Raw genomic sequence first — 20099 nt, forward strand, 5'->3', positions numbered from 1 at the left:
ACGAGCCCCTTCGGCACTTGCTGTCGTGCTCCCTCCACAACACGTCTTGTATCGGCCCATCAGTGTCTACCACCCTCGTCTCCAACATCTTGGTCTCCAGCCTTGGTTGTTGCAATAATGACATGGTTCTGCCACTTCCATTTTTACGCCCTTCTAATCTGTTCTCTACGATGCAGCCAAAGAGTTCTTTTAAATTTTTTTTTTTAACGTTTATTTATTTTTGAGACAGAGAGAGGGAGGGGGAGGATCAGAGAGAGAGGGAGACACAGAATCTGAAACAGGCTCCAGGCTCTGAGCAGTCAGCACAGAGCCCAATGCGGGGCTCGAACTCACAGACCGCGAGATCATGACCCCAGCCGAAGTCGGACACTTAACCGACTGAGCCACCCAGGCGCCCCCAAAGTGTTCTTTTAAAAACATAGATTGAACTATTCACTCCACTGCTTAAATCTTTCAGGCTTCCTGAAACTCTGGAAACAAATCCCAGCAGCTTGCCTGGCCTTCTATGGTCTGGTCTTTGCCAACCTCTTTTAAATCACAGGTTATTTAGCATCATGAAAATAAAAATGGCCATCTCTATTTTTAAAAGTTGATGACTAACTTTAATAAAAATTTTGAAAATTTAAATGAAAAAAATTTCTATAAAAATAAAATATACCAAAGTTCATACAAGAAGAAATAAAAAATGTGACTTCTTATAACCATTAAGAAACTGAATCAGTAATTGAAAATCTTCCCAAAAGAAAACTCTAGAATCAGAAGGATTCAGAAATGAGGTCTTATAATTATTAAAGAAGAAATAGTTGTAATTTACTCCTTTTTTTTTTCTTTACGGTTTATTTATTTTTGAGAGAGAGAGCATGCACAAGTTGGGGAGGAGAGAGAAAGAGAGGGAGAGAGAATCCCAAGCAGGCTCTGCTCTGTCAGCACAGAGCCCAACATGGGACTCGATCTGACAACCGTGAAATCACGATCTGAACCAAAATCATGACCTGAAATGAAATCAAGAGTCAGATGCTCAACCAGCTCAGCCACCCAGGTGCCTCAGGTGCCCCAACTGTAATTCACTCTTACAAACTCTTCCAGAGAACAAAAAAATGAAGGTATGTTACCTGTCTCATGTTAAGGGGCTAGGGTAACCTTTATGCTAAAGTTTGATGTGAATGTTATAAGGAAGAAAAATGACAAGCTAGTCTCATTTGCGAACTAAGATGCAAAAATTCCAAAGAAATACTAACAAGCTAACACCAGCAATGTAGAAAAAGGATAATAATTTAGGATGAAGATGGGTTTATCCTAGGAATGCAGAGTTGAGTTAGCATTAGAAAATCAGTCAATATAATTCACTATATTAACAGATATAAAAATCTTATCTTCTCAAAAAATTATGCAGAAAAGAATTTGATGAAATTCAACATGTACTCATCCAAAAACATTGAATGAACACTATAAAAGAATTCTATTTAAAAAAATTTTTTAATGCTTATTTATTTTTGAGAGAGAGAGAGAGAGACAGAGAGACCGAGTGAGAGCTGGGGAGGGGCAGAGAGAGAGGGAGACACAGAATCTGAAGCAGGCTCCAGGCTCTGAGCTGTCAGCACAGAGCCCGACATGGGGCTCGAACTCACGAACCGAACCGTGAGATCATGACTTGAGCCAAAGTTGGATGCTTAGCCAACTGAACCACCCAGGTGCCCCAAGAATTTTCTTAATGTGATTAAAAAATGTCTATTAAAAAAACCCTACAAGGCATATTAACTGATATTTTAGAACTTTTTCTTTGAGACTGGGAATGAGAAAATGCTACCCACCATCATCGGTTCTATTTGGCACTGTACTAGCCACTGCTTAGGCAAGAAAAAAGAATGAAAGGTATAACATGTGGAAGGAAAGAAAGAAAATTATATTTATTCCTAGATGATATGATTGCTTGTGTATACAATACAAAATAATATAAGGATCAATTGTAAGAAGTAATTTAAACGTATGGCAAGGTTTTATTCAAAAAAATTCACTGCATTTTTATGTATTAGCAATAGTTAGAAAATGAAACTTTAAAAAGTTACCATTTACAATAGTATGGAAAACATCAGCACCTAGGAATGTGTCTAACATAAAAGATGTATAGATCTCCACAAAGAAAATTAGGATATTGGGAAAAATTAAAGAAGACCTAAAGATAATACACACATATTTCATGGAGGATTCAATATTGTAAAGATTTAAACTCTGCCCAAATTTATCTATAGATTTAGTGTATAAATTCAGTGTATAAATCCCCAAAGGTTATGTGTTAGTATATGTATGTTGTGTGTGAGTACATGTGGGTTTGTGCGTGTAACTTGACAAACTGATGACAAAATTTATATAAAATTTCAAATGGCCAAGAATATCCAGGCATCCTAGAACAAGAACAACAAAATGAAAAGCTGTGCTCTATTAAATATTGAGGTCTGCATAATGCTAAATTAATTAAGATAGCATGCTATCAGCACAAGAATAGACAGAACAATGGAACAAAAGAGAGAGCTCAGAAACAGACCACACACACTTCTTATGTCCTAGTGGACAGTATAGTAATGTAGGAGAATATCTTTATGACTTTGAGGCTGACAAAGATTTCTTAAGTCAGAACCTGAAATCACCAATTATAAAGGTAAACATTGATTAGGTTAAAATGAAAAAGTTTGATTCATCAAAACTTCTATTTAGAGAGTGAAAATGTAAGTCACAGAGTAGAAGGTGTTGGTGATACAAATCTGATCAAGGCTTCATATACAAAGAATTCCTACAAATGAATGAGAAAATTAAAAGGACGGAAGTCCCAAAGAAAAGTAAACAAAATCTTAAACAGGGAGTTCACAAAATAGGAGCTCAGATGTCAAATACATTTAGAGAGAGCTGTTCATCTTCATTTGTAAACAGGGAAATGTGCATTAAAATGCTAGGAGCTACCACTATACATGTATCCGAGATTAGCAAAAAATTTAAAGTCTGACAGTACCAAGAGTTGGTGAGGACGCAGAGCAACAGGAACCTTCCTACCTGCTGGTGGGAGTATAAACCTTTAGACAGGAGTTGAAGTAATGCATACGCTGTGATGCAATAATTCCACTCCCACTCCCTTCCTAGAGAAATACGTCCTGTGGACATCAGGATACATGTATACGAATGTTCATAGCAGCAGTTTGTTTGCTTGTTTTTTAAATTTTTTTTAACATTTATTTTTGAGACAGAGAGAGACAGAGCGTGAACAGGGGAGGGGCAGAGAGAGAGGGAGACACAGAATCTGAAACAGGCTCCAGGCTCTGAGCAGTCAGCACAGAGCCCGACGCAGGGCTCGAACTCACGGACCGTGAGATCATGACCTGAGCCGAAGTCGGACGCTTAACCGACTGAGCCACCCAGGCGCCCCAGCAGCAGTTTTTAAAAAAGTAAACGTGTTAACTCAGATCCTTTTGTACATCTCACTGTTCAGGAAAGAGTCTTACATTCAATAAACGAACATACCTGAAATAATGTGCTCTTATGCTCTCTGTTTTAAAGCAAAGATCCTTGCATAAAGGCTACTCAAGCATCCAGAGTGCTAAGCTTATGATACCTCCTTTTGCATTAATTTCTGAAGACCAGATATGCCATCTCCAAAAATGTTAACAGGCATGTAAAAAGGTCAAAATAATTTATTAAACAGAGTAGAAATGAATGCGTGTAGAAATGAAGAAATTAAACCCTACAAGTAATATGCCTCGGTATCATTGGTGGGTCAATGTAGATCAAGAGGAAAAAACTACTGTAATAAGGTATTGGTATTATCAATTGGATAATTGGTATTATCAAAAAGAAATTCTAGAGCAGACTTTAATAAGCCTCCTATTTTCTCAGTAAAAATCCTCCTTTGTCTCCCTCCACTATTCTAAACCAGTTCAACTACTCTCTCCCCTTTTTTTAAAAATTTTTAGAAAACTTTTCTCATTTTATTTTGGAGGATTGGTACATTTTTGAAACTTCATTGACAGGAACAAATCTATGAAATCTCGATTTCTTCTCGAAGGGCACTCTAACCTATTAGTTAGCCTGGAACTTTCATTTTTCAAGAACAGTGTAGCCACGGATAAAGACATATGATTTCACTTATATGGGAAATCTGAAACAAACCAAACCAAACCGAAATTGATTCATAAATACAAAAAACAAACTGGTTATTACCACGAGGGAGGAAGGTGGGGCAGATGGGCAAAAGAGGTGAAGGGGATTATGAAGTTACAAAAAAAGAAAAATGTAGCAAGAAAAATGTAGAGAGAGAGAAAAACTCAGTAAGACACAGATCTAATGACTAGAAGAAGAAACAAAGAAATAGGGGAAAAGAAAAAATCAAGTGTTGGAATATTTGGTGCACTGGATTAGTTCGGGGTTTTGAAACCTAAACTTCTTACTGTAAATAGAAAAGGCACAAGTCCTTTCATACAAGACCACCTCTTCCACAGGCCAAGAAAGCTAAAGGCCTCCGGGACCTGTGATCATCAGTCATAGGGCTAGCATGCAGCATTTTGATCATGCTGGTAATGATGGAATGAGACAACAGTGGAGCAAACACTATTATGGCCAATGATATGTGCATGTAGGAGGGCATTTTTAGCTTCAGGCTGGGATGTTCAAACACCAGTAAGAGGATCCAGTTCAGTGTCTCAGTGCTGGTGATGTCAGAACAATTCTCTGCCTGAAGCTCTGAAAGCCTATAGCATTCTTCTTAATAGCCCAGGCTGGAAACATACAAGATGCCCATAAACCATAGAAAGAATAGGTAATGGCAATTTCTTATGGTGGAATACTATACTGCAAAGAAAATGGACGAACAATAGCTATACAGCACAACATGGGTGAATGTTCCAAACAAGTAGGTCATAAAAAGATAGAAGGTGCATACACTGATTGATTGTATTTGTAAAATATTCAAGAATTGGCAAAACTATTTTGTTTGAGATTCATAGTTGGTGAAACTATAAAGTAAAGCAAAAGAGTTATTAATCAAGATTAGTGGTTACTGCTAAAATGGGAAGGCGACAGGATTATAGATGGGAAAGAGGCAGGCAGGGGCTGCTGGTGTGCAGGCAATGTGCTGTTTCGTATGCTGGGTGGTGGTTATATGGGTACTTGCTTTATAACAATTTGTTAAACTATATATTTATGTACTTTCTGAGTGTTATATTTCATAATAAAATGGTTTAAAAGTAATAAATACTCTAGTTTCTTTTTTTTTTTTAATTTTTTTTTCAACGTTTTTTATTTATTTTTGGGACAGAGAGAGACAGAGCATGAACGGGGGAGGGGCAGAGAGAGAGGGAGACACAGAATCGGAAACAGGCTCCAGGATCCGAGCCATCAGCCCAGAGCCTGACGCGGGGCTCGAACTCACGGACCGCGAGATCGTGACCTGGCTGAAGTTGGACGCTTAACCGACTGCGCCATCCAGGCGCCCCTCTAGTTTCTTTCTTATTTGAGAGAGAGTATATGTGTGTGCGTGGGGGAGGGACAGAGAGAGAGAGAGAGAGAGAGAGAGAAATATCTTAAGCAGGCTCCATGCTCAGTGCAGAGCCCAACTTGGGGCTTGATCCCATGACACTGGGATCATGACATGAGCCAAAATCAAGAGTTGGGCACTCAACCATCCAAGCCATCCAAGCATCCCATTCTCTGGTTTCTTAGTCTTATAAGTATGCCTAACATTAGCCAGAGTCCCAGAGTTTGATCATCTCTGAGTGGATTTTAAAGAGTGAGTTCTAAGTTTGCAAAGCTGAGGTTCCAAAATGAGGAAAGGTATAATACAGAAAGATTCCTTCATAGGAAAAAGAGAAACAGACCTGAATTTAAATTCTGACTCCATGATTTGTTAGCTTTGCAATACTGAATAGTTTCTCATCTATAAAATGCTGACCCTTTAGGGCTGTAGGGAGGTTTATAAGAGATAAAACAGACAAAGTGTCAATAAAAGGTAATTGGCTGTTATATATGACTTTGCTTAGGTGCCTGGCCTAAGGGATCAGCCAAAACACTGATGTCTCATTACTGGAATGGCCAATATTTTATCCCACCATGAAGGGATTTAAAACAGAACAAGAGATGGCTTCACTTTTTACCAATTTATCATTTACCTATCCCTGAAGGACTCATTCATTAATTCAACAAAAATTTCTAGGGTGTCAACCACAGATAAGGCATTATAATCTGTGTTGTCCGATCATTACACCTTAAGAAAGATGTAGTATTGCTTGAATATTTTCAGAGTTAGATAGTTAAGAGGATCTCAGAAATGTGTTATAAGGAAATGTGATAAAGATTTGGAATTTTTTTTTTAACGTTTTTATTTATTTATTTATTTATTTTTGAGACAGGGAGAGACAGAGCACGAACAGGGGAGGGTCAGAGAGAGGGAGACACAGAATCTGAAACAGGCTCCAGGCTCTGAGCTGTCAGCACAGAGCCCGACGCGGGGCTCGAACTCACGGATGGCGAGATCATGACCTGAGCCGAAGTCGGCCACTTAACCGACTGAGCCACCCAGGCACCCCAAGATTTGGAATTTAATTTAAAACTACAAAGGCTTGAGAGAATGTGACCAATATTAAAAAAAATCATGAGGAGTGACGGTAAGAAAGAGGTTTATTCAAATAATCCTGGAACACTAGGACTCCCTAGAAACGCTTCCCTTAGGTATTGAGGAGGGCACCTTTTAGGATGAGCACGGGGTGTTGTATGGAAACCAATTTGACAATAAACTTCATATATTGAAAAAAAAAAAAAAAAAAGAAAAGAAAGGCTTCCCTTAAAGTTTGACATAAATGACTGCTTGTTTTCATCTATATCTCCTCTACTAGATTGTGAGTTACTAAAAAGTAGGGATGTTTCTTGATTAATTTATTAAAATTTTATCTTATTTTTTATTTTTATTGAGAGAGAGAGAGAGGGCCTGTGAGCAGGGGAGAGGCGGGGAGGGAGAATCTTAAGCAGGCTCCATGCTCAGTGCAGAGCCTGACACGGGGCTAGATACCACAACCCTGGGATCATCACCTGAGCGGAAATCAAGAGTCAGAGGCTCAACTGATTGAGCCACCCAGGTGCCCCTTAATTCATTTTTATGTCACTATTTGAATAAGTTACCTTGTTCCTGCCTCACCAGATGTGACAAATTTTCCTATAAAAGGTCAAGAGCATAAATATTTTAGCTTTTGTGGGCCACATGGTCTCTGTCAGAACTAGTCAAATCTGCTTTTGTAGTACAAAAGCAGCCATCCATAATATGTAAACAAACAGGTATGGCTGTGTGCCAATAAAGTTTTATTTACAAAAACAAAATGTAGACAGGATTTGACTCTGGATGGGTCCCTACTAACCAGGGGATAAGAATTGTATTGGTTTTACCTACAATTAAACCTTCGGTATCAACAAGATTGCCTGCCCAGGATATGACTGATGCTTAGCACATATTTGTTGAATATTGAATTCCAGAACTTTAGATGGGGACTTATAGAAACTAGGTCCCTGATATATGCTTACAGAATTGAACCTCAGTTAAAAGGAAGCGCTACTTTACATGATGGTTCAGTTTGAATATTTATGTGGTTCACAAAATTTAGATGACTCTGTGGATGACACTTCTCCATAGATTATTTTATTTATTTTACTTGTTTATTTTTTTAGAGAGAGAGGGCACAAGTGAGAAAGGGGCAGAGAGAGAGAGAGAGAGAGAGAGAGGGAGGAAGCAGAGCCCACTCGAAATGGGACTCGTGTTTTACCCGAGGTGTGGCTCGTGCTCATCTGATCTGGGACTTGAACTCACAAACCATGAGATCATGACCTGAGTGGAAGTCAGATGCTTAATGACTGAGCCACCCAGGCATCCACGATAGGTTATTTTAAAACAGGCATATTTAGGGGATGTCCTCCTAACTTTTTGATAGTCTTGAGTCAGGAAGAACAAGTTTGCCCTCCTAGGAATTGTACCTCGGTGCAGTTGATATTTGATTCAACCAATAATAATGGATACATCTCTTAGGGAATAAATAAGACTACAGCTAGAACTAGGTCAAGACCACTAGTGTTTGGGGTCAGGTGGTTCAAATTGATTAAGTGTTAAAAGTTGTAGCTAATGATTTCAAAAGATTGTATAACTTAAAGTGTTTCACACTGACAGGTTGACAGTATATACACAGCTTCAGCAGCAGAGAAACAATTGAACTGTGTACCTACTTGGTAGGACAGTCAGAGCGAGTTATCAGAGAGCTCACATTGTCCACACATCTGTGGATCCTATCATGAACTATGCAGCTGAGGAGTTCTAATTCATTTATCCACAGGGCTGATTAAGCAATTGAGACCCTCCAATCAAGGACACACCCACTAGAGTTACCTTAATGCTTTCTTCCTGAAGTAAGCTATTATGCTGCTTTAAGTCCAAATTCTTTCCTCGCTCATACCGGAGCTCTTTTTCGGCTGAGCTGCACAGAATCTGGAGCCGGTGTAAATTCTGGCGAAGCTGTTGTACATCCTCTTGCTGCTGGTATTTCTGTTTTTCTCCAGATGATGGATACTAAAACAAACATTTTAAAAGAGAAACATGGACAATTTTAAAGAATATCGGTAAAACGTGGGTTCCAGCTATCAGAAGCAGAAATGTCAGGACCTGATTATTCATAGGTAAATATTTTTGGAGTTGGCTTACCTATAGCAAATTACTCTTTTTATACTTATGTTTAGTTGGTACATGTTCGTATGATTTAACTCTTGTTATTTTAGAATGAAAATATCAAAGAAATTATTTAGGCAAAGCAGTTAAGCATAGACAACTAACTTTCTTATTTTTCACATCAATGAAGGGAAACAGAAGCATGGACCATTTTAGGGTAAAATATTTCAATGGAAAGTTCAAAGAGTCAATATGTGAAGAAGGAAAGTGTGAATGTGTATGTAGTATGTGTGCATGTGTGTGGTGTCTGTTGGCAAAAAGAAAGAACATTTAGCAGGAGATCTTAAATTTTCAGCCTTCCTCATCACTTTCCCTGTTACTACCAGATGATTCTTCTTCAACAACCATACACCTTCTTCGACAACCATACACCCTCCTGTCAGGTCTCCAGTGCAATAAAACCGCCTTGACCAAAGGAGGAGTCATTTGGATTCTCTAAAAGGTGGGCTCACATCGGTGTGCTGTGTAGATAAAGAATTCAACTGTATCCAGTTAACAGATAAGATATATTTAGAGTTTCCTGAGTCCTGGTCCAGTGTACTTCCTGTCCATGACTTCCCAGAAAGCCCATGTCATTAGTCTCTCTTGCTTACAACAGAACTGCAACACAGAATTGCCCAAGTCCTATAAGCCCTTCAGTTCTCATCTTGGTATATTCAAAAAGGCAGTCTAAGTCCAATTTGCTTGTCCCAGAGTTGCAAGTGTCTAAGATACCTAGAAAAAAATTCTTTAATGGAATTATAACGTAGTTATTAAGAACCCTATCTTTGGAACTAGATGCATCTGGGTTTCAGTCCTGAATCTGTCTTGGAGGAGTTCCTTAGTCTTTCTGCTTTTCATTTTCCTCATCTTAAAATGGGGATAATAATGATAACTGCTGGATGGAGTGAAGGGTAAGATAATGCATGCAAGAACTCAGCATGATGTAGTACACAAGAAGCACTCAGTGACACCGCCCATTACCCACTACCCATTACTGTGGATGCTACCCAATTTTATTTTAACTGCCTTCTGCTCCACCTGAAACATGAGTTCTCCTGAAGCCTGGAAAGCCTTGATCACCAGTCCAGCTTCTTATTTAACTATCAGACAACAGCAGCTTTTAATAATCAATTAGTAATCGGTGGCCCATATGGCCGCTTAACATGCCCAAGATATACAAGAGAAGCACCCCCTTTACACCCATGTACAGAAGTTTTTAGCCTGTTTTGAGGATGAGAAAAGCCAGAACAATAGTTTTTCTTGCCTACATTTTCTAGTCAAGTCACTTTGCCAGAGTAGAAATGCAAATTATTTTTCATGAAAGGCAACCATTAAAGAAGCTACCAAACAGTCAAGTGACCAACATACAGCGTCCTTATTTCTTCCCCATATGTAAATTGCTTCCTGGTAGAAAGTTATTACAGAGGCAGTTAGACTCAGCCAGGCTACTAGGAACCATGTAGGAGTGCAAAGGAAAGTACACAAGCATCCTTTCTTGATCAATCAACAGATTTATTAAGGCAATTCATCCTGAGTCTCAGCTGACTCACCTGCAAATTAAAGGCATAAGACCAGATGATGCGTAATGTCTCTTCCATCTTAAGGAATTCATAATTCCTTAAGAATTAAATAAAAATGGACCCAGTACTAATTATCTTAATTTTATAGGCTTAAAATCTAGCTTTTAATATTTTAAAATATTGTCTTCATAAAAGAAAAATCTAACATGAACCAAATCCATATACTGGTCCCAATGACAAGATCATTCCTTTTGTGGAAACAATTAAAGCTTACGAACCTTAAATATTCTCATCCAGTGAATGTGGATGGAATGGGCTATCCCACCTGTGAATGTGTCACTCAACAAACAAAGTCCACTTGTTCTCTCTACTCAGCAAACATCCTTCAGATTTTGATTTTTCTTCACTCTCTACAGGTAAATGTGCTGTTTATTTAAACAAGTTCAAGTGATAATTATGATTAATCATTACAGAATAATAACTAACAGCCATTCTGATTTTACCCAATAGTCTCAAAAGTTTGGTTTGAGTTTATCCCCAAGATACAGATCCATTCTAGGGGGAAATTTATAGCCACCAGTAGACCCAAGCACCCTCTACACAGAAAAAGGTTCTGCAATTATCACTGCACAGCACACTGCAGAAACGCTAAAGTCTGTCCAAAATCCTTGCCTCCTTAAAGAAGTAAATGAAACAGTGTGTGTTATACTGTTTTGGGAAATGTAAAGTTCAAAACACGAATACGTTATTTTTTTCCCATGAAGCCCACCTATTTTGTTTCCTGCTGTATGGGCCCTAACACGGGGCCTGACCCATCATAGATGCTCAATTAACAACAGCTGGATAAACGAGTAAGAGCAACTTACTCTTCTTTCAATAATTCAAAGTCATTATTGTGGAATAAAATTACTGAACTCTGCAAGAATTCAGTGAAACCCTAAGAAGCTGTGTGGCATAAAGGACTATTTGTCCTTTCACAAAGTGGCTATTTGCCCAGATTTCCCATATAATTCATATATATTTAATAGTTGTCACATCCCCCCTAGTATTGAGAAATGATTCTTCAAATAATGAGAAAGTATAAATTAAATAAAATTGATTGATCATTTTAAGCTCATAAACAAAAGATTTTATAACCTTTGTGACCACAGTGCTCAGCCTCTTTCCAAGTTGCCTACACTGGCTTACTTCCCAATAAATAGACTGCCTGGGGGCTTGAAAATGAACTTCTTTTTGAACATTTGATGTCCTAGATCCCTCTGGTCTTCTGAACAAACCCAGAGACTCCCTTCTTTTTCAAATGTATCTGAATCTCCTTTCAGGTATCTATTTTCTTTCTTTACTGTGACTTGCCTAGTTTTCAGACTCTATATCTGAATCTCTTTTCAAACGTTTTTTTTGACTTCCTTTACTATTACTCTGCCTCTCCCCTCCCCCCAAATATACACTTGAATCCATTTTTAAATGCCTCTTGTCAGTCTTTTGAAGTTAGTTTACTTATGTGTACAAAGGCTTCCCTCTGTGGATCTCAGAATAATTCCTAGAAAGGTATGTGTAGGGATATCTTAAGTTGTATGAGAGAGAACCTGCAAAATTGAGCTGTAAGAGTTGAAGTGTGGTTGGTCGTCACTCTCTTGATCTCTCCAGCAGGTAGATCTCTAGTAAACAGCAAAAGCCAAACTTAATTCCAAGACTGTGATCTCTTCCCCACCCAAACGAAGTATTTTGTACATCTAAGCTAGGTGCAATGAACAGAAAATGTGGCACAAATCCTGCCCTTCCCTGTCTTACCTCCCCAGGGCAGACATTGACAACCAATCAGCATTCCTTCCTGCGGAGCCTAACGGAGCCTAAGAGCCCTTTATAACAAAGTGCATCAATGACCGGGCTTAGTTCAGATTTTGGTTGCTATTTTATTACCATTCAGGCCATGGTTATGAGCGTGCTTAACAAAACACACTGATGTTGTTGTAAAAATTATGCCTATATCCACAGCTGACCGGAGGAAATGGACCCAGTCAGAGCATGTGTTTACAGCACCTACCTGGGTACCACTGTCATCTGAATTATCCCCGGAGCTCTGAGATGGAAGGAAGCTCCGATTTACACAATTCAGCTCTTGTCTAAGCCTCACAGTTTCCTCAGGCTTCAAGGTCAACTGTTGTTCTCCGCCTTTCATATCTTGGTTCTGTTGTGAGTCCTCCTCCTCCTGCCTCTCTTTTGGCAAAGTGCCCTCCTCTACTGACTCCTCAGGAATTTCCTTCTGCTTACTTTCTCCTAGTTCAGGACTTGGTGCAAATATAACAACAAAAAACTGTCAAAATGTTCATTACAGTAGCAGAATATGGAGAAAAAAAAAAACCTTAACAGTGCTACAAGCCAATTTTCCAACTTGAATTCTTTTTTTGTTGTTGTTAATTTTTAATGTTTGTTTTTGAGAGAAAGAGAGAAAGAGAGAGAGAGAGAGAGGGAGGAAGAGAGAGAGAGAGAGAGAGAGAGAGAGAGAGAGAGAGAATGATCAGGGGAAGGGCAGAGAGAGAAGGAGAAACAGAATCTGAAAAAGGCTCCAGGCTTTGAGCTGTCAGCACGGAGAGCCATGCGGGGCTCAAACCCACAAACTGTGAGATCATGACCCAAGCCTAAGTTGGATGCTTAACCAATTGAGCCACCCAGGCACCCCTCCAACTTGAATTCTACAGCAGAACGGTTATCTTACTCTCATAAATAAACTTTAAATACAGATGAGTCCTTTTTTTTTTTTTTTAACTCACATTCAGGGAGATGACCCATCAAAGACTTTCGTCTATGCCAAAACAACCAGTTAAATGAATTTTTCACTTTTCAACTTTAAGTATGACATTGGGCAGACACAGCTTATAAAGATTTTTAAAATTTTTTATAATTTGTTATTAAAAAATGTTTATTTATTCTAGAGAGAGAGAGGGAGAGAGTGAAAACAGGGGAGGGGCAGAGAGAGAGGAAGACAGAGAATCTGAAGCAGGCTCTGTGCTGACAGCAGAGAGCCCCACGTGGGGCTCAAACTCACAAACCGTGAGATATGACCTGAGCCGAAGTTGGTTGCTTAACCAATTGAGCCATCCAGGCACCCCTAAAGATTTTTTTAAAATTACTCAGTAAGCATCAGGCATTTTGGCAGGCACTAGGACATATCCCTGCCCTAAAGGGCTTACAATTTAGTGAGTAAAAAAAGATAAGTAAATAAGGGAGTAGATTAAACTAGTAGTAAGCCATCTGAGTCCTGACGGATGAGTAGGCACAAACTAGGAAAACATAAAGGGACAGGTGTGTGCATACTCGCGTGTATGTAGGTGTGTTGGGAGAAGGTGTTGGTATAGATGAGAACAGAGAGAAAAAAAGGGTGTTCGAGGATGTCTCAAAAAATAAAATGGGTAAAGGCCCAGAGACAAAAGAGAGAACGTCCTTTAGGAAGATCATTTGGATGCCACGTGGCAGGGAAACCAGAGATTATCGTAGTGATCCATGTGATAAACCACAGGGACTAGAACAGGGTGGTGGGGATGGAAACAAGTGGTGGATTCTAGAGATATTTAGAACACAATATTGATAAAAATTTGTTATGAACCGGCTGTGGCAGGGGAGAGAGAAAAAGGAATAAAGGATGACACCTGGATTTCTGCCTGGAGCAGAGAGGCCAGTGGATGGTAGACCAAGAAGGGGGAATGGGGATTTAAATTGGAAAGATGGGGGCACCTGGGTGGCTCAGGCGGTTAAGTGTCCATCTTTGGCTCAGGTCACGATCTCACAGCTCATGACTTTGAGCCCCATTTTGGGCTCTGTGCTGACAGCTCAGAGCCTGGAGCCTGCTTTGGATTCTGTGTCCCCCTCTCTCTCTTCTCCTCCCCTGATCCCTCTCTGTCTCTGTCTCTGTCTCTGTCTCTCAAAAATAAATAAGCATTAAAAAAAAATTGGAAAAATGCCTCTGGTGAAGATACAGATACAGAAGAATGTGAGAAGCCTTGGGATGGGATAACATGAGCCAAGGAGAAGGCAGGAAGTGAGAGGAGGAGGACCATTCTAGATAGGAACCTAAAGACCGGTAAGGAACAAGCAGGGGAATGAGAGTCTGGAGAGGAAGCTGAGAAGCGAGGGAGGGAGGAGGGAAACCAAGAGACTGTGAGACACAGAAGCTGAGGGGAGGGAATGCACCTTCAGTGGTTAGATAGAGTGGATGAAAAGTAGTATGAACACAAGCATGCCGATTTTATTTTTGCTCCTTCATTTTAAATTTGTTTCAGCTATCTTGGAGCCTAGCATAGCATGCTTCACAAATCATAGTTGGTGCTCAAATTCTTCAAGAAGGCAATTTGGCAGTACAGATCAAGAGCCATAAAAATGTTCAGACCCTTTGACTGAATAATTGAATACCAATGAATTTACTGCAGTAGAATAATTCATGAGAAGAAAAGAGCTGAATGTATAATAACACTCATAAGCATGCTACTTAAAACAGTGATTAAATGGAGACACAGAAATGGCTGAGAGAATTAAAGATAAATCAACTTGAAAGTGGTATAAAGACTATTCGTCAACATGAAAAATACGTTAATTAAAGTAAAATGGTAGGACAATAAACCATATATGTGTATGTATATGTGTATAAACATATATGATACCATGGGAAATGTACATATAGAAGAAACTGGAAAGGAACAGGGGAAAAATTATGTCAGGGAGTCTTTATTTTTCCCTTTTAAAATTCCTTTAGTACTGTATTAAAAGAAGAATTAAATATTTTATTTTGAACTCAGCAGTTTTTTAAAGATAATATATTCAAACGAGGAGTGCCTCGGTGGCTCAGTCAGTTAAATGTCTGACTCTTGGTTTCAGTTCAGGTCATGATCTCATGAGTTTCAGGCTCACAAAGGGCTCTGCACTGACAGTGTGGAGCCTGCTTGGGATTCTCTCTCTCCCTCTCTCTCTGCCCCTCCCCTGTCCACTCTCTCTGTCTCTCTTGAAATAAACTTAAAAAAGATGTATTCAAACTATACAAAACAATATGAAATAAAGACTAAAATCCTTTAAAAATAAATTTCTGATAAAATAACAATGATGTTTTCCATCCTCCATAAACTCTTTTCCTTTTCCTACTTCCAGTGGAAGCCAGATACACTTGAAGACTGGGAAAATGCAAACATACACCTCGTAATTAAAAAAAAATTTTTTTTAATGTTTTTCTTTATTTTTGAGACAGAGAGAGACAGAGCATGAGCAGGGGAGGGGCAGAGAGAGAGGGAGACACAGAATCCAAAGCAGCCTCCAGGTTCTGAGCTGTCAGCACAGGGCCTGATGCAGGGTTCAAACTCATGGACTGTGAGATCATGGCCTGAGCTGAAGTTGGATGCTTAACCGACTGAGCCACCCAGGCTCCCCGTACCTCATAATTTTTAAAATGGAAAAACTAACTCTGTTTCCAGGAAAACAGTAAACATAGTTTTCCCTATTTCTCCCACCAAGTACAACTAAAAACATGGGGATTATATGTAAGACAGACATAAGAAGCCTCTGACAGATAGAGAGAAGGCAGACTAGGTAAGGTACTCAGGACCTGAGGAATGACATGACTGCGAGCTTCCTGCATTTTCTTTTTACCTCAAATATCTTAGACTTGCAGGTGGAGAAGCCGGCAACCCAGACAGCACCAACAAACACAGAGGACCAGGAAATGGACAGCAAAACAAGTAAGAAAACTTGTGGACAATATCTGCTTTACTCCAAACGCCACAGAAAAAAATTGTGGCCCCACCCTCACCCATGTCAGCAAAGGTCAGGTTGGGAGTCTATACTCCCACCTTCACCAGGCTATCATGAGGCACCCCAACTCCCTGTTGGGGTGGTGTCACAGGCCAACAGGGAGCAGAGACTTTCATCCCTGCCAAGCAGTAAAAGACATGGGGAGACTTTCACCCCGACCTGGCAGTGAGGAGGCACCTTTCTCCCTTTCCACTGGGGTGGTGTCAGAGAAGGCCTAGTGGAGAGTAAGGACTTTCACCCCTGTCCAGCATAACAAGATCATCCCTACCCACTTCCCTGTGGGGTCTTGGAGACCCAGTGGTAGCAGTAACAAGGCATTCCCCCCACTCACAGCCAGAGCCGTCTAAGCAGAGGCCTGGTGGGGAGTAAGAACCCCCACCCTCACCAGCTGTAATGAGCACCCTCCCCTTTCCTTGGGTGTCCATGGAGGTTGACGGGGAACAAGGACTTTTACCCTGCCTGGGGTGGTAATGAGACAGCACTCTCCTACTCCCCCTGCTAGAGGGGTATCGGAAGAAGCTAGCTAAACTGAAGGTTTAATTAAGACCTAGAGTCTTATAATACCCAAAATATTCAGATTTTAATCTAAAATTACTCCTTATTCCAAAATGCAGGGAAATGAGAAAAGGCAAAAATAGATGAAAAAACCAACTTGTCAGAATTATCTGACAAAGATTTTCAATCAGCTCTTATAAAAATGCTTTGATAAACTTATGAATATACTTGAAATGCATGAAAAAATGCAAAGTCTCAGAAAAGAACTACAAAGTCTTGGCACAGAAAGAGAAGATATAAGGAAGAATCAAATGGAAATTTTGGAAATGAAGAATACAATAATCAAAATAAAAACTCAAATGCAAAATGGACCTAAATGCAAAATTACAAATAAAATGAAAGGGTCTTCAAGATTTAAAGTTAAGCAGCATTCTGAGACTTAACATCAAAAAAAGATCCATCAAAGGAAAAATGGATATGTCATCGAAATGAAAAACTTTCACGTTGAGAAAATCCTGGTAAGAGGGTGAAAGATGAGCTACAGACTGGGAAAAAATATTTGCAAATCACATGTCTGACAAAGGACTAGTGTCTAGAATTCATAAAGAACTCTCTAAACTGAACAGTGAAAAAAACAAACCCACTTAGAAAATAGGCAAAAGTATGAAAGGAGACTTCAATGAAGAGGAAAGACAGATGCAAATAAGCACATGAAAAGATATTCAATATTATTAGCCTTCAGGAAAATGCAAATTAAAGCTATAATGAGATATCACTACACACATATTGGAATGGCTAAAATTTACAAGTGACAACACCAAATGCTAGTGACGATGCAGAAAAATGGATCACTCCTATATTGCTAGTGGGAATGTACAATGGTATAGCCACTGGAGGAAAACAGTTTAGCAGTGTCTTAAAAAACAACAAAAAAACCCTAATGTGCAATGACCACGTGGCCCGAAATTGCACTCCTGGGGATTTATCCCAGAGAAATGAACGATTATGTTCATATAAAAGCTTGACTATTTATAGAGCTTTATTTAAAATAGCCCAAACTGGAAATAACTTGGATGTCTTCCAATGGATGAGTGGTTAAAGTGGAACAGCCATACTATGGAATACTACATAACAGTCAAAAGGATCCAATTATTGTATCAATAATCCAGAAGAATCTCCAGAGAATTATGTTGAGTGAAAAAAGCCAATCCCAAAAGGTTACATATTTTAGGGTTATATTTATATAACATTCTTGAAATGAAAAACTAACAGAGATGGAGAATAAACTAGTTAGAATTACAATAGAATAGGGTCTAGAGTTAAGGAGTGGGTGAGGTGGGAGGGAAGAGAGGGGTGGCTATAAAAGAGCAACATGAGGGATCCCTGTAGTGATGTAAGTGTCCTGTATCTTGACCGTATCAATGTCAATATCCAGGTTATGCTATTACAATACAATTTTACAAGACGTCACCAATGGGGGAAACAGATAAAGGGTACATGGGATCTCTCTATTATTTCATACAACCGTATGCATGTGAATCTACAAGTACCTAAAAATAAAAAGATTTCCTTAAAAAAATAGAGGGGTGCCTGGGTGACTCAGTTGGTTGAGCATGCGACTCTCGATTTCAGCTCAGGTCATGATCCCAGGGTCGTGGGATCAAGTGCCACGTAGGATTCTCCACTGAGCATAGGGCCTGATTAAGATTCTCTCTCTCTCCCTCTGCCCATCTCCCTCGCTCACGTGCATTTTCTTTCTGGGTAGCAATAGAACTCTGTTTCCAGAGAGGAAGCAAAAGAAAAGATGAGCTCATTCATTCATCAAATATTTATTGAATATCAATTATATGCCAAGCACTGTTGTATGTGCTAAAAAGTTAACGGTGACCAAGACAGCCGGGACCATGCTCTCATAGAGCACACACCAAGAGGAAGAATATGAGGACAAACAACAAACAAGTAAACAAGATAATCAGATTATGATACATCACAAATAAGGTAACATGGGAGAGCAGGAGTTAGGACTTTTCCTAACATGGTGTTTAGTGATTACCTGCGAATGTGCAGAGAAGTCAGCCACATGAAAAACTGGGGGAGAAGCATTCTGGGCAGGAAAAGCTTGTCAGTGCAAATTCCTGAAGTGGGAAAGTGCTTTAAGGGCTAGAGGCTCTGAAAGGCTGCATGATAAACAAGGCAGAAAATGGTATGATGATAAAATTGGAGAGGTAGGCAGAGGCCAAGTCACAGAAGACCTTACTGGTTATGGTAAGGGTTTAGATTTTATTTCAAGCATGATGGGAAGCCATTGAGAAGTTTTTAAGAGAGGGAGTAATATTATTCAAGTTGCATTATTAAAGGACCACTTTGGTTAATCTATGGAGAATGGATTAGGAAAGAGGTATTGAAGCAGGGAGGTCAGTTAAGAAGATATCGTGATAGTCCCAGTGAATGATACCAGTGTCAGGGAGTGGGGTAGTAGCAGTGGAGATACAGATAGAAATAAATAGGTTAAATATTTTATGTTTTCATGGTAGAACTGACAGGATTTGTTGATGACTTAGATGTGGGGAGGAAGCAAGTGACTCCTTAGGCTTTGGTTTGATCAACTGTGTGAAGGGAGGGACTATTCACTGAATAGATTGGACCCGGGAAGGAATAGTTTAGAGGAAGAGGAAAATTGCATCAGTAGTTTGTGCAATGGATATAAATTCACTGTCAAGTTGAATCGGAAGTGAAAATCAACTTGAACATTTATCATATAATTCTTTTTAAAAAAATACTTATTTATTTTGAGAGAGACAGAGAGGGAGCATGAGCTGGGGAAGGGCAGAGAGGGAGAGAGAGAGAATCCCAAGCAGGCTCCTCACTGTCAGCACAGAGCCCGATGTGGTGCTCAACCCCATGAACTATGGATCATGATCTGAGGTGAAATCAAGAGTCAGATGCTTAACCAACTGAGCCACACTAGTGCCCTGATTTATCATATAATTCTTGATAAAGGTAGTAAGATGTAATGAGATGGTAAATGAGAATGTGTTAGAAAAAAATACAGCTCATTAAGGTCAAGGGAAGCTACCAGCTGCTCTGGCCCAAGCTTCCTAATAAAGCAAACCCAGGTTGAGATCAGCTGGGCTCTGCAAGCTTAGAGCTGCTCTTGGAAGTCCAACTTTGGGTTTAGCTGCAAGTACACAGTGGGAGGAGGAAATCTCCATTCATTCCAATATTTTATTCATTTATTTTTTATTAAAAATTTTTTTTTCAACATTTATTCATTTTTGAAAGGCAGAGAGAGACAGAGCGTGAATGGGGGAGGGGCAGAGAGAGAGGGAGACACAGAAACATAAGCAGGCTCCAGGCTCCAAGCTATCAGCACAGAGCCCGACGCGGGGCTCGAACTCACGGACCGCGAGATCATGACCTGAGCTGAAGTCGGCCATTTAACCGACTGAGCCACCCAGGCGCCCCATTCCAATATTTTAAAAGTACCTACTGTGTGTCAGGCATTGTTCTAGACACTGGAGACAGTCCAGAACAAGACAGATGGGACTTCATTCTTCTCCCCTTTCCCC

General features: G+C 39.6%; 1 protein-coding gene across 10 annotated transcripts in view; it reads right to left on the bottom strand.

The window, feature by feature from the left end:
- Positions 1-20099, bottom strand: part of CCDC30 (coiled-coil domain containing 30) — a 124265-nt gene that overhangs the window by 46573 nt on the left and 57593 nt on the right. For 7 of the 10 annotated variants that reach the window (XM_078452005.2, XM_078452006.2, XM_078452003.2 and 4 more), the window contains one exon: positions 8405-8584. In XM_078452005.2, the coding sequence (XP_078308131.2) occupies positions 8405-8584 (180 nt within the window). Of the gene's footprint in view, positions 1-8404; positions 8585-12286; positions 12531-20099 lie in introns of all 10 variants that reach the window. The other 3 variants (XM_078452009.1, XM_078452008.1, XM_078452007.1) reach the window with 1 other exon arrangement.

Source organism: Panthera onca, chromosome C1 (genome assembly GCF_046562875.1).
Source record: "Panthera onca isolate mPanOnc1 chromosome C1, mPanOnc1 haplotype 2, whole genome shotgun sequence".
Classification (NCBI taxonomy): Eukaryota; Metazoa; Chordata; class Mammalia; order Carnivora; family Felidae; genus Panthera; species Panthera onca.